This window comes from Caretta caretta, chromosome 7 (assembly GCF_965140235.1).
Source record: "Caretta caretta isolate rCarCar2 chromosome 7, rCarCar1.hap1, whole genome shotgun sequence".
Classification (NCBI taxonomy): Eukaryota; Metazoa; Chordata; order Testudines; family Cheloniidae; genus Caretta; species Caretta caretta.
Window position 1 is genome coordinate 30,853,023 of NC_134212.1, and position 13,557 is coordinate 30,866,579.

The following is a 13,557-nucleotide window of genomic DNA, read 5'->3' on the forward strand; positions in this document are numbered from 1 at the left end:
TGATAGCTGCTTTCAACTACCTGACAGGGGGTTCCAAAGAGGATGGATCTAGACTGTTCTCAGTGGTAGCAGATGACAGAAGGAAGAGTAATGGTCTCAAGTTGCAGTGGGGGAGGTTTAGGTTGGATATTTGGAAAAGCTTTTTCACTAGGAGGGTGGTGAAGCACTGGAATGCGTTACCTAGGGAGGTGGTGGAATCTCCTTTCTTAGAAGTTTTTAAGGTCAGGCTTGACAAAGCCCTGGCTGGGATGATTTAGTTGGGGATTGGTCCTGCTTTGAGCAGGGGGTTGGACTAGATGACCTCCTGAGGTCCCTTCCAACCCTGGTATTCTATGATGCTATGATTCTATGCCTAGCTCTGGGAGGAGCGTGGAGTCTGTAACTGCTGGGTTTCTTGCGCCCTCCTGTGAAGTATCTCATGCCAGCCACTGTCCAAGACAGGATACTGGGATAGATGGACCTTGACTCTGATCCAGGCTAGTGGCCCCAGTGTTCTGAGAGAGACCCTGCTATTAGACCCCCAAGAAGGGGAGAGCTTGGGAGGGGCAGCAGAAGTCTCAGGGACATTGTGCAATTCATGAACTGCGTGGGGAACACCTGTGCATTCAGAACAATGCCATGGCCCTTCCAACATACTGGAGGTACCTGCCATGGGGAGGGAGGAGGAGAGGAGCAAGGTGTCTAGGGTCACAGGCGGCCCGGAGGGTGGGGCACTGTACTGAGACCCAGGATAGCTGGCTTCTATTCCTTGCTCTGCAACTAACTTTGGGAGAATCCCTTCCCGCACTTTGTGCCTTAGTTTCCCCTCCCACCCTTTCTCTAGTTTGACTGTGAGCTCTTCAGAGCAGGGACTGTCACCATGTGGCTGTGCTGCACTCAAGGTGATGGGCCCCCCAATCTTGGTCATCATCTGTGCAACAACCGGTATAACAGGAGTCCCTGATCTCAGTCAGGTTTTCTCCAGGATTCCCATGTGACAGTGCCCTAACCTTGCACCAAATTCAGTCAGGGCCCTACTAGAATTCAAATAAATAATAATAATAACAACAAAAATGAGAGACAAGGACCTGGATTTTATTGCAGAACTTAAAGATGGTGCTGCCAGGAGCACAGTGCCTCTAGCACCACCGTGGGGCCTTGGGCGCCCACAGTGAGGGGAGAGTTCCTCCTGCTGAGCTCCCCATCCCGCTTTCTGCAGCACCATGCCCTTTGGTCACCTGCGGCATTGGGGACAGCAGTGACTCACTAATCCCTGTAGGGATGGCCCTAGCCCTGGATGGCTTGTTCCCAGCCATGCTCCCTATGATTATAGCCTTGTTTACATCCCTGCCTTGGAGCCCAGCCAGGCAGAGGGGGAGAAGGGATTCCTGGGCTCCCCACTCCTTCCTCTGATTCCTAGAACTCCCTGTCTCTTGGCAGGACTGGGGGTTCCTGAACCATCCTATCCCTCGGTACCCAGCTGTACAATTTGAGGGGAAGAGATGGTGGGGAGCAGGGCATGGCCTCCCCTAAATTCACCCCTCTTTCCTGCACCATATGGGTCATTTACATGTGGGTTTGGGGCTCTTCATTTTCCTGGATCTGCGATGGGGGTGTGAACTGTGTGTGGAGGGGGAAATCCGTCTGGGCCAGAGGAGGGGGACACGACTTAGGGCTGGTGGTGGGGACCAGGGCTGGAGGTGGACCTGGAGGTCTGAGGCTGGGTTATTGTGAGTCTAGGTGGGGTTCTGGGTTGGGCAGGGGGAAACTCGGGGAGTTAGGCTGGAGGGGGGTGTAGAACCTAGGCTCTAGGAGAGAAAGGCTGAGCAGGTCGGGTGTAGGGAATTCTATCTGCGTCTCTCCAGCAGGGCACAGAAAGGACACTCCAGCTGCAAAACATGCTACAACAACAAACAGCTGAGCCCCTCCCTTCCCCTTGAACTGGCCTGGCAGGAGCCCAGGGCTGGGACTGGCCTCATTAATAACCACAAACAGCTCCTGTTCGAGCAGCAACAACAACTGGGGGAAGAGGCTTCTGCCAGGAGCACGCATGGTCTGTGGGATAAACAGGGTTGGAGGAGGGGCAATAGGTGGAGAGAGTGTCAGTAGAGGAGACTGGGGGCTGGTGAGGGGAAGACTGGGGATTGATGGGGTGATGGGGCACCGATGGGTGAAGAGGGACATGGGGACCAATGGGGCTGGAGGGGTGATAGGGGCTAGACACTGTAGGCAGTGGGGGTGCTATCAGCAAGGGCTGCAATGGGTGATGGGGGACACCAGAGGCTGGGTGATGTGGGGATACTGGGAGTGGAAGAGTGGAGGTCACTGGTGGCTGGGATGGGCAGTAGGGGTCACTGAAGGCTGGATGTATGGGGGAACTGGGGATCAGTGGACACTAGAGTATTCTGGAGCTGGGCAGTAGAAGCTGGAGCACTGGGAATAAGGGGAGTGTGGGTGTGTGTGCGGCTGAACAGACTCTAGTCATTCAGGCTGAAACCCCCAGGTTAGGGCAGGACCCGTAAGAGCCTCCCATAACCCCAAGCTGAGGGTTTTGCAGTCCTGACTCCCCAGCCCTGATGCCCTGAGGAAATGCAGTGTGTCAGGGGGGATGTATCCCCTTCACTTTGTCTGAGCAGGGCTGAGGTCAGCAGAGCTGGGGCTTCCATGGAGCCTGCTTCTTCTGCCCCAGCCCAGAGACCCATGCAGGGAAGGTGCCCCCTTAGCTCTGCCTGTGGCCCCCAGGCATGGCCTCTTAGGAAATGACACCCAATCCTGATGCTTCCCTACAGTGCAACCCTGGCACCGGTTGGTGTAGGAGTGGGGGGTGCCCCTTTCTCAGTCATCGCAGGCCCAGGGGGCAGCACTAAGATGCCGAAACAAAGATGACTGCCAGGCAAGGGGTGATGGCTGTTGGGGTGATAACACAGAGATGGCTGCCAGGAGAGATTGGCACAATGATGGCTGCCAGGGAGGATGAGGGCTGCTGATAGGGGAGACACAAAGATGGCTGCCCGACAGGATGTAATGGCTATTGGGGGGTAGGATAACCAGATGTCCCGATTTTATAGGGACAGTCCTGATTTTGGGGTCTTTTTCTTATATAGGTTCCTATTATCCCCCCAGCCCCCTGTCCCGATATTTCACATTTGCTGTTTGGTCACCCTATTGGGGGATGGATGGAAACACAAAGATGGCTGCCAAGGCGGGAATGGTACAAAGAGGCTGCTGGCAGCCATTTTGTGTAATTCTTCTCCCAAGATGGCTGAGCTGGAATCCTAGGACTCTGCCAGGGCCCAGACTTTCCCTGGGGCTGTGAATTCTTCTCCCATTCCTGGCGCCACCCGGACTGGCTGGCAACATGGGGCAAGAAGCATGTGGGATCCATTTGTGGCTCTGGAGCAGCATCTTGGCGCCTGCTGTTTTCCTCCCTGTCCCTTCCATGCCCTAGGCTTCAGGAGAATTCAAGCCCCAACATGACAATGTGGGAGCCTTCTCCAGGTTTTGACTGTGTGTGTGGGTTGGGGTGTGAGGGGAGAACTGGAGGTGCGTGCACATGGCAGGACAAGGGGCATAGGTGGTAGTGGGGGTTGCGTGGTGGGGGAGGAGATTAGGAGCAAGGACTAAGTGTGTGTGTACAGCATGGAGGAGGCCAGGGGTGCACACAGAGTGGCAGTATCAAAGGGGTGTGTGCACAATGTGGGAGATGTTGGGGGGCACATACAACATGGGGGACGCCAGGGGTGCATACAGAATGGCAGCATCAAAGGGGTGTGTGCACAATGTGGGAGATGTTGGGGGCACATACAGCATGGGGGAGGCCAGGTAGCACATAATATGGCAGAAAAGGGGGGCACAGAGTGGGGTGAGGCCAGGGGGCACAAGTGTGGGGGTAAATGAGGGGGTATATACATAGCGTGTGGGGGTAAATGAGGGGGTATATACATAGCGTGTGGAGGCTGAGGGGGTGCTGAGAGAGGCAGGGGGCTGGTCAGGTCAGGGAGATTGCTCATGGAAGGAGGTAGATGCACTGGTCTCTGGTTACAGCTTGTGTGACTGGCACTTGATTACAGCCCTTGCCTGGCTATAGGCCATGTTTGGTGGGTGTGGCTCCTGGTCTGTTTTGCTGAGTCAGGCATTCCTGCTTACAGTGACAGAGCTGGAGCTCCAGGTATGTGGGGATCAGTGCCTCAGCTCTGGCACTGGGGCTCGAACCTATTCCTGTTCCACCCCGGGGCAAATTCAGTGCTAGAGTGGGGGGCAGTTTGGTGCCAGCTGCTACATACAGAATCTTCTATGGGTGCCCAGCACAGAGTAGTGGCCTGGCAAGCTCCCCACTAACACCCCTGCCCAGTGTGTGTTTTGGGGAGACCCTTTCCATGGGGAGACAGGGGCACTCTGTCTCTCCATGGTCAGATCAGCCCCAGAAGCCCTGCCCAGTGCCATTCAGATGTAACTGACAACTAGATTCCATGTAGGGTGTTCCAGGACCAGGAGGCAGTTGGGAGTATTTGCTGGTGGGTGGGAAGCCCACAGATAAGAGCAGATCTGTATTTAACCTTTTGTGGTGTTAGCTGGGTAGGGGGTTGGATTAGCTGGGGTGGCGCTGGGAGGTTAGCGGGGAGCACTAGGGGTCATTGGCCCCTGAGAGGTTATTTGGGGAGGAGGCTTGTTAGCTTGGGGGAGGTGTAAAGGAGTGCATCTCCCCCAGATCCTCCCCCCCCCCCCCAGGGTTGGGTTGGGGGAGTTGGTCACATATTCCCAACAGTGCATGGGGCCATTCAGACCTTGGGGCTTCTCAGGAGGGTCAGAAAATGAGACGGGCTGCTGCAGCCCCTTCAAGAAGCCCTTAGGCCCTTGTGTGTGGGTGGTGGAGGGGGTGGTTTTCCACCACAGAGCTTCCTCACTGGTGACAGAACTGAAACAGGGAACAATCAAGTGTTTCTTGTGATTGCCAGGGCCGGAGGGAAAGGGCTGGATTTCCAGCCTTTGATTGTGGGTCCCCCCCATGGTGTTCCCAGACTCTGATCCCAGTCCCCACCACTTCCTGGCCTTTGATCTATCCTTCCCCCTTAGAAACAACAAGGAGTCCAGTGGCACCTTAAAGACTAACAGATTTATTTGAGCATAAGCTTTAGTGAGTAAAAACCCCACTTCTTCAGATGCATGGAGTGAAAATTACAGATGCAAACATAAATATACTGTACTGACCCCTGAAGAGAAGGGAGTTACTTCACAAGTGGAGAACCAGTGTTGATCGGGGCAATTTGATCAGGGTGGATGTAGTCGACTCCCAACAACAGATGAGGAGGTGTGAATTCCAGGAGAGGCAAAGCTGCTTCTGTAATGAGCCAGCCACTCCCAGTCCCTATTCAAGCCCAAATTAATGGTGGTAAATTTGCAAATGAATTTTAGTTCTGCTGTTTCTCTTTGAAGTCTGTTTCTGAAGTTTCTTTTGTTCAAGTATAGCTACTTTCAAATCTGTTATAGAATGTCCATGAAGATTGAAGTGTTCTCCCACTGGATTTTGTATGTTACCATTCCTGATGTCTGATTTGTGTCCATTTATTCTTTTACGAAGGGACTGTCCAGTTTGGCCAATGTACACGGCAGAGGGGCATTGCTGGCACATGATGGCATATATCACATTAGTAGACGTGCAGGTGAATGAGCCTTTGATGGTGTGGCTGATGTGGTTGGGTCCTCTGATGGTGTCGCTAGAGTAGATATGGGGACAGAGTAGGCAACGAGGTTTGCTACAAGGATTGGTTCCTGGGTTAGTGTTTCTGTGGTGTGGTGTGTAGTTGCTGGTGAGTATTTGCTTCAGGTTGGGGGACTGTCTGTAAGCGAGGACTGGCCTGTCTCCCAAGGTCTGGGAACCCTTGCTCCTTAGGGTTCCCAACTGTGATCCCTTCCCTGCTCCTCGGGTTCCTGGCCTTTGATGTACAAGGTTTCCCAAACACTGATCTCTGTCCCCTTCCCACCCCTGTGAGACAGGGTTATTTCTCAGCAAGAAGGCTCAGCTCCAAGGGACAGACTAAGCCAAGAGTAGACAGGGAAATTAAGGCACACTAAAGGAAAAGGACTTGTCCAGCCACACAGTGAGTCAGCAGAGCTGGGATTAGACCCCCAGAATCTTGCCTCCACTCCCCTGCTTTAACCACTAGATTCCACTCCTGCCAGAGTTGGGGATAGAATGCTGGTGGTAAAGTGGTGTCCTGACACCCAGCCTCCCAGCTTTAACCATTAGACACCCCCATGAGCCTATTCTCTTCAAGCCAAGTTACACACACACCCCATAGGGAACCACCCAGTCCAAATCGCTCTCTTACATTCTGTTTATCCCCAGTTGGAAACTCTTCCATTCTCATCTCCTCACCAAACTTCCCATGGAGTGGTAACCCCTCGTTGTCCTATCCTTCGCCATCTAGGGCCTTGTAGCAGGTACAGACCCCTCACCCCTGTGGGCACTGCTCTCTCCATAGCCCCTAATTTCCCATAATCCCCCTCCCCCCAGCTCTGTAGCAAGCAGGATTCTCTCCACTTCTCCAGGCCGTTAATTCATGGTAACACTCAGTAATTAACTGTCTCCACCTTAAACCAGGCGAGGGGCGGGTCGCGGAGGCGGATCGGGATATATCAGTGCCGGCTAAGGCGGAGCGCCCGTCTCATAGTCAGAGGAGTCAGTCAGGTACGCTGGGTAGGATCCGTCGTGGTGTGCTGGGCGCATGGGGACGGCGTGCTCTAGCGCTGCACCCTAGGCGCACGGGCTGGGTACCTACCAGCGCGCACGGGGCTGGGGGGAGGGGGCGAGCAGGGGGGCACGAGGTGAGAAGGCAGCATGGCTGCGGCTGAATCACGGCACAGGGCTAAGAAAGGGGGCTCAGGCAGGTAGGGGGGGAATCTGTGCCTGTGGGGAGGGCTATGCTCAGGGGCCAGGTGGTGGAGAGTGCTCTGCCCGGGGCACAAAGCTCTGCGTCTCTCCCTTAACCGCAGGCCCTAGCGATACCCGGTGGCATCTAGCCAGGCATCATGAGCCAGGACACAGAGGTGGATATGAAGGAGGTGGAGTTGAACGAAATGGAGCCAGAGAAGCAGCCCATGACAGGCTCCCCCTCCTCCCCGGCCTTGGGCACCCTGGGCGAGAAGAACGGGATGGTGAAGGTGTCCAAGGAGGATGGCGAGGCAGATGCTGGCACCAAGTTCACGGGGCTCTCCAAGGAGGAGCTGCTGCAGGTAGCGAGCACTCCAGGGTGGGTGCGCACCCGCTGGGCACTGCTCATCCTCTTCTGGCTGGGTTGGCTGGGCATGCTGGCAGGGGCCATCGTCATCATCGTCCAGGCTCCCCGCTGCAAGGAGCTGCCTCCCCAAGAGTGGTGGCACAAGGGGGGTATTTACCGCATCCAGGCACTGGAGGCCTTCCAGGACTCGAATGGCGATGGAGTTGGGGACTTAGCAGGTGAGTCCTGATTCTCAGCGCCCCAACTCACTAGACCCCACTCCCCTTTAAGCTGGGGATAGAACCCAGGAGTCCTGGCCATCTCTTCACCCGGCTTTCTCCTCTGCCCCCCCTCATAACCCAGTAGACCCCACTTCCTTCCCAGAGCTGGGGATTAAACCAGGAGGGGGTTGGGACGGGATGACACTGGTGTGTGGGGAGAAGAGGGTGTTATGGGTGGGAAAAGAGAGAGGTTTGGGGTAGTGGTGGGGGTAGCGGCTGGGGGTTGGCAAGAAATCCGGTTGAATATTGGGGTTTGGTTGCCTTGGCACAAACTGGAGCCCAGGTGTTGCTGGGGTGACCTCCTCCCCCAGTTTTCCCTATCTGGGGGGGCTTATGGGGGTGGGAACACTTCTCCCCCCCCCCCCAGGACAGGATGTCCCATACAATCTGTCCCCCATGTGCTCCTAGCAGGTGACTGGCAGCCGGTGCTGGCTGCCTGCCCGCCCGCCCCGCCTGATGAGAGGGGTTGGCAGAGTTGCTCCCAGCCGGTTCTAGCCGGTTGGCAGCAGCAACCAGTGGGCTTTGTTTCATCAGCTTTGACGTCAGCCCAGCCTGAGCTGACTCAGCTGTTGGGGGGGGGGGGAGGCGAAGCTGAGTGAAGGGTGGGGGAGGGGAGCTGGGGTTAAGGTCCCGTGGGGGGGAGGGGAAGGGAGTTGGGGTTAAAGGTCCTGAGATGGGGTGGGGAGCCGCCGGGGTTAAAGGTCCCATAATGCATGGAGGGAAATGTGAACTGAGGGGATTGGCTGGGTTAAAGGTTTCATTCAGGGTAGGGGAGGAAAGGGGATTGGGGGAGTATCCTTCACCTGAGGGGGTGGGGTAATGTGGGCAAGAGGCAGGGGCTATGGGGACAGCCTTTGCCTGGGACGGGGAGGGGATTATGTGGGACTGGGGGAGCTGCCAACCTCTGATCCCTCCCCCCTTGTCTGTTCTCCTCCCAGGAGTGGAGCAGCGCATCGATTACCTGAGCTCCCTGAAGGTGAAGGGGCTGGTAATTGGGCCCATACATATTAACACCCCTGACAACCTGACTAGCACGGACCTGCAGACAGTGGACCCCAGGCTCGGCACCAAGGAGACCGTTGCCAAGCTGCTGGAGGCCGCCAAGAAGAAGAGTAAGAAAGTGTCCCCATATGGGGCCTTTTCCCCTGGGGGTGCTGGACCTGATCTGGCCCCAGGATGGGTGGTGGGGAATGGGATACGGGTGTTTGGGGAGGCGAGCTCTCCCTGCCCCAGGATGTACACTTGACCTCCCTTTCTCCCTAGGTCTCAAGGTCATCCTGGACCTGACCCCCAATTACCGTGGCAAGATGTCCTGGTTCAGCCTGGAGACCCCCCACAACAGTGATTTCCAGTCTAAAATGAAGGTGAGGGTGTGCTCCAATGGGGGGCATCCTGGGGAGCAGGCAATCTAACCTTAAGGCTATGTTCTGGGGGAGAGGGTGTCCTGCTCTCTCTCAGATCCTCCATGGGGATCTGTCTGGGCCTGGTTTGCCACTTCCCCTGAATCCTCACTATTTTGGGGGAAGCAGCTGGGACCACTGTCTGGGTGTCTCATGTGGGGGGGCTAGGGGTATGGAGACCTGCAGGGAGGAGGTGTTGGCTACACTGGTGTTGGGGGCTGGGGACTGTCAATTGGTGGGAAAATGCTGGGTTGTTGGCTGTGGGGCATGCCAGGTGCTGATGCTTCACACACACACTCTCTGGGCAGGCGGCGCTGAAGTTCTGGCTGGAGCTTGGCGTGGCAGGGATCCAGATTGAGGGAGTGGAACAGCTCAATGTAAGTGACTGGCTTGTCTGTGTGTTGGGGGTGAGGGTTGTGGGGTGGGAGGTAATATGGGGGGGTGACTGTATCACAGGTCTTTTTCTCCTGTAGGACTCTCAGCTTCTGGGGGAGTGGAAGAACCTCACCAGCCAGTACAGTTCTGATGGCAATGCCAGGTGGGTACCAAGCCCCCACCAAATGGTTCTGACCCTTTTGTGATGGTGGTTGACTGGCTGCCCCCCTGGGATGCCCGCCCTCTTGAATAGGCCCACCTTCCAGGCTCCCTACCTTGGACATCTCTCTGCTCTCCTGGTGCCAACCCCCCTCTCAAGCACCCATAGCTCCCCCATGTTCCCCCATCCTCTAGAAAATTCCTATCCATCTTCAGACTCTGCACCCTGCCCCACCCCTGCCTCCCACACCCGACTTCCCATTCCTAGCACTTCACTGCTGACCCTGGCGCTCACTGTACCCTGACTCCCTTCTCCCCAGGGTGCTGATCGCCTGGACGGGCCAGCAGGATTCCCGGCAGATCTTCTCCCTGCTGAATGAGACCAGTGCTGACCTTCTGGTCAGCCCATATCTGCTGGGGCTAGAGCTGGAGCCCACTGGGCAGAAGGTGGAAAACGCGATCAGAGCGTACATCCAGGCTGCTGGAGAGAAGTGGCCCAGCTGGAGTGTGAGTGCTGCCCTCCCCCCCCGCACCTCACTCTGTTTCCCCAGCTCTTGGAATTGGAGGAGGGGCATGGACCCCACCCCTACCCCACAGGATCCTCATGCTAAGCCCCCACATCTGTATCATAGCTCCCAGTGCTCAGAGTGGGCTTCCTTTTGGAGAAAGGGCAGGAGCTGAGCCCCAACAGATGTGTGCCACAAAGTGTGTGGGTCCGTTCTGTGTTGGCTGCTCAAGAAGGATAGGCCAGGAATATGACTACTAGCCCCCATCCCCTCCCAGAGCTGGGGATAAGTCCACCTCCCGCCCCCTGTGACATGCCGACACTGCATCTTTGCTGTCTCTGCAGGTGGGGGGCCCACGGACGAGGCACATGGCCTCTCTTGTGAAGGAGCGGTTGCTGCGGCTGTATCACATGCTACTTTTCACGCTGCCAGGGACACCCTTCACCAACTACGGGGATGAAATCGGGCTGCAGGAGCTGCCTGGACAGGTAGGGGCAGTGTGGGGCTGGGGGATCCCTCTGGAGGAGGTGTGGGGGGGAGGCCTAGGAAGGTTAGTTAAGGTGATGGGGTGGGGGGGAGTGAAGTCCCCGAAGATGCTGGTGCAGATGGGGGAGGGGATGGGGAAGTTTGTTCAGCTCCTGGGTGGGGAAGGAGTGGGGTGCGTTGGTGCAAGAAGGGATGGGCAGCCAGCTGTGCAACTCCCTGTAACCATGTCCGTCACTTCCCCAGTCCGGCGTATCCCGCATGCAGTGGAATAATTCAGCCAACTTTGGCTTCTCCTCAAAGTTTTCTCCGCAAGGTGGGGACAGCAGCGGCAGCAACATCACTGTGGAGGTGAGGGCAGGAGTGCAGGTAGAGCTTTGGGGAGGAACATGGGTGGTGTGAGAGGGTGCGCTTAGATGGGCGCAGAGCTGGGGGAGGGCACTGTCTGCCTCGCACTAACCCAGCGTTTTTCAAATGCTGCCACTTTGGCCACCAGGGGCTTTTCTTTCAGCCACAGCCTCCTGGGCAGTGTTGTTGTTTTGGCCGGTGGGGGGCAGACAAAGCAGCGACTCCTTCTCTGGGGCCACCAGCAGGGTTTGGACTCTACCCCACTCTAAGGATGCAAATGCTGGAGGAGCAGGCAGCCCCCCACCTTCTGGGGATGGAGAGGGTCTGGCTTCAGCCCTGGGGTGGCAGGCAACTGGCTCCAGCTGCACAGAGGTAGGCTCTGCTCTGGCCCCCAAGCTCCAGCCATGGAGGGGGCAGGGCTTCAGGCTCTGACCTTGGGTCTACCCCTCCCCCATTGCCCTTGGCCCCCTGCTGCCTTCTCTGGTGTCCGGCTGCACAATGGCAGGCCCTGGCCCCAGTCCCGGGCATGCCACCCATCCTATTTCCCTGACCCCCAGCTGTGCAGCGTTAGGCTCTGTCCCCCACCACCTCCCCTGGACCCTATCCAGGGCTTAACTTGTTCTCGGACTTGCTGGGAGCTGAGTAAGTCTTCTGTGAAAAGTGATATTAACAAACATACAAGTATCACTTTTCACAGCAGTAGACTTGCTAGCTGGGCAATCAAAAGAATGTGCCAAACACCTTTATTTGCATTTCTGTTTTGTTTAGTTTTAGTAAAGAATAGACACAACTGAACATTATTTGTATTTTTGAGTCTGCAAAAACACTCTACATAGACATGTCCAAATCACTGTCATTTGTTTGTGTGCATATGTATTTGTTTTTCCTAAAGTTAATTACATATTTTAGGAAAAATTGACAGAGCAGCCACCTGCAAGAGTTGGTGGCTGCTCTCTGAGGTCACCAAAATTTTATTTTGAGAACCTGTGCACTAATCCCATGTCTCCCTCCCCAGGCACAGAGTGGGAACAGCTCCTCACTGCTCTCCCTGTTCCGGCACCTGAGCGAGCTGCGAGGCAAGGAGCGCTCACTGCTGCATGGGGAATTCATGATGCTGCCCAGGCTGGTGCCAGATGTCTGTGTCTACCTGCGCAGCTGGGACCAGAACAAACGCTTTCTGGTGGTCCTCAACTTTGCTGGCACGCACAGCACTGTCACCATCTCCCACTCTCTCCTGCCTCCCGAGGCCACTGTGGAGCTCAGCACTGACCCCCAGCGCCAGGAGGGGCAGCTGGCCCTGAAGGACCTGACATTGGAGTCCTCTGAGGGGTTGCTGCTGCATTTTCCCTATGTAGCCTAGGGGAGAGGGCCTCCCCTGCAGGCCAGGGCCTCCCATGTTCCAGGGAGGGGTATTGCTCATGTGAGTCCTACTAACACCCCCAGGGGCCGCACTGAGGCCTTGGGGCAGGAGGGGGGAGCTGGAGCCATAAGGTAAAGAAGGCCCTTAGGTTCTGCTCTCCCGAGTCCTAGATGTCTGTCCTGATACACCCCACAGGGCTGGCTGGGGGAGGGGGGCCGGTGCTCAGTGTGCTCGAATTCCTGCTAGCCTCACTTTGGCACCATCCTCAGGGATGCTAGGGGAAATCTGAGCTGGGGTGAGGACTGGGCTCTATGGCATGTTTCCCCATGGTGGGGGAGCAACTAGTTTTAGGGACCAAAGGGTTCAGGCCCCACTGGCTGCAGCTTCACCCTCCCACAAAGTCATTCCAGCTCCTGAGGGGCTGGCCCTCCCCTGCTGTCATCCCCCCGCCCCCCTTGGGGTCACCCTCTCCTTTGGGTGCCCTGTATGATGGGATAGGTGGGGATGACTGATCAGGACCAAGGGTCTGTCTCTATCTCTCCTCCTCTTCCTCTCTACCTCTTCCCATGTTGTAATGGCCAGTGCTGTGTGTGAAATGGGACAGATGTTTGGGCGTGGGATGGATGGCTTTGTGCTGGGTTCCTCCTGAGTGCTGCTGGGATCAGCATAGAAATAATAAAAGGCTCTGCTTAGTGATTCGGGCTTGTCTCTTCCTTTAGCGTGGTCCTGGCACTTGCCCCCTATGCTTCAAGTGCCCCACTGCCTCCTTGTTTTCCCTGTGGCTGCATCATGCCTTAAGGTGGGGGGGGGGGGGCGGAGGGAGAGATGAGGACCCCCTGCCCTTCATCCTCACTGGCTATCTCTTCTACTGCCCCAGGTTCCTACCTGCACTGGAAGGACCCCTTTTCTCCCCCCTGCAGTGATCACTGCGTAGCTGGGGAGCAGATCTCTGGATTCTGAAATTCATGGGTCTGGGTGCTGCCCTGGAGCAATCTGCCTAGCATGGGGCTGCTGCCTGGTGCTGTTTGTTAGTGGGGATGGGTTCCCCCCAACCTTGGCTGTGCCCCAGGTGTGGACACCTATCCCAGATTGCTCCCTTTGCAGGGGGGAGGAGCAGCTGAGCTGGCAGCCCTGTGCCAGGCCCCCCGGGTGTGAAAAGGGGGGTGATTTCATCTCCAGGGGTTGTGCCAGGCCCCCTGGGGTCCTGCCTGGGCAGCTGTTTTTTTGGGAAGGAGTGGGGGGTGTAGGCTGGGCCCACCTCTCAAGGGCTGCCCCCCAGCGCCAGGCGCTTGGCAGAAGAGGCAGTGGCACTGGGCAATGCTGGGTGCTAGTGTTTCAGGGTGGTGAGGCCCCACAGCTCCCTAGGGGCAGTTTACGCCTTCTCCTTTAATATACCACCTCGCCTTTAAATCCACCTGCTCTTCAGTACCCGTCCTCTTTAACCCACCC

The 13,557-nt window shown here is 56.5% G+C and overlaps 1 protein-coding gene across 1 annotated transcript; it reads left to right on the top strand.

Annotated features, from left to right (window-relative positions):
- Positions 1–1,950: 1,950 nt before the first annotated feature.
- On the top strand, positions 1,951–12,804 carry SLC3A2 (solute carrier family 3 member 2). Its single transcript, XM_048859418.2, has 11 exons — positions 1,951–2,032; positions 6,581–6,667; positions 6,973–7,435; positions 8,416–8,589; positions 8,741–8,841; positions 9,186–9,254; positions 9,351–9,415; positions 9,732–9,918; positions 10,262–10,405; positions 10,647–10,751; positions 11,764–12,804. The coding sequence occupies exons 3-11, from the start codon at positions 7,009–7,011 to the stop codon at positions 12,106–12,108; spliced, it is 1,617 nt and encodes a 538-aa protein (XP_048715375.1). The 5' UTR covers positions 1,951–2,032; positions 6,581–6,667; positions 6,973–7,008; the 3' UTR covers positions 12,109–12,804.
- The last annotated feature ends 753 nt before the right edge of the window (positions 12,805–13,557 follow it).

Excerpts from the sequence above, each read along its gene's own strand:
- SLC3A2 (XM_048859418.2), top strand. The coding sequence starts at position 7,009 with ATGAGCCAGGACACAGAGGTGGATATGAAGGAGGTGGAGTTGAACGAA. Across the intron at positions 7,436-8,415 it reads TGGAGTTGGGGACTTAGCAG|GAGTGGAGCAGCGCATCGAT; the intron begins GTGAGTCCTGAT and ends TTCTCCTCCCAG. Across the intron at positions 10,752-11,763 it reads GCAGCAACATCACTGTGGAG|GCACAGAGTGGGAACAGCTC; the intron begins GTGAGGGCAGGA and ends CTCCCTCCCCAG.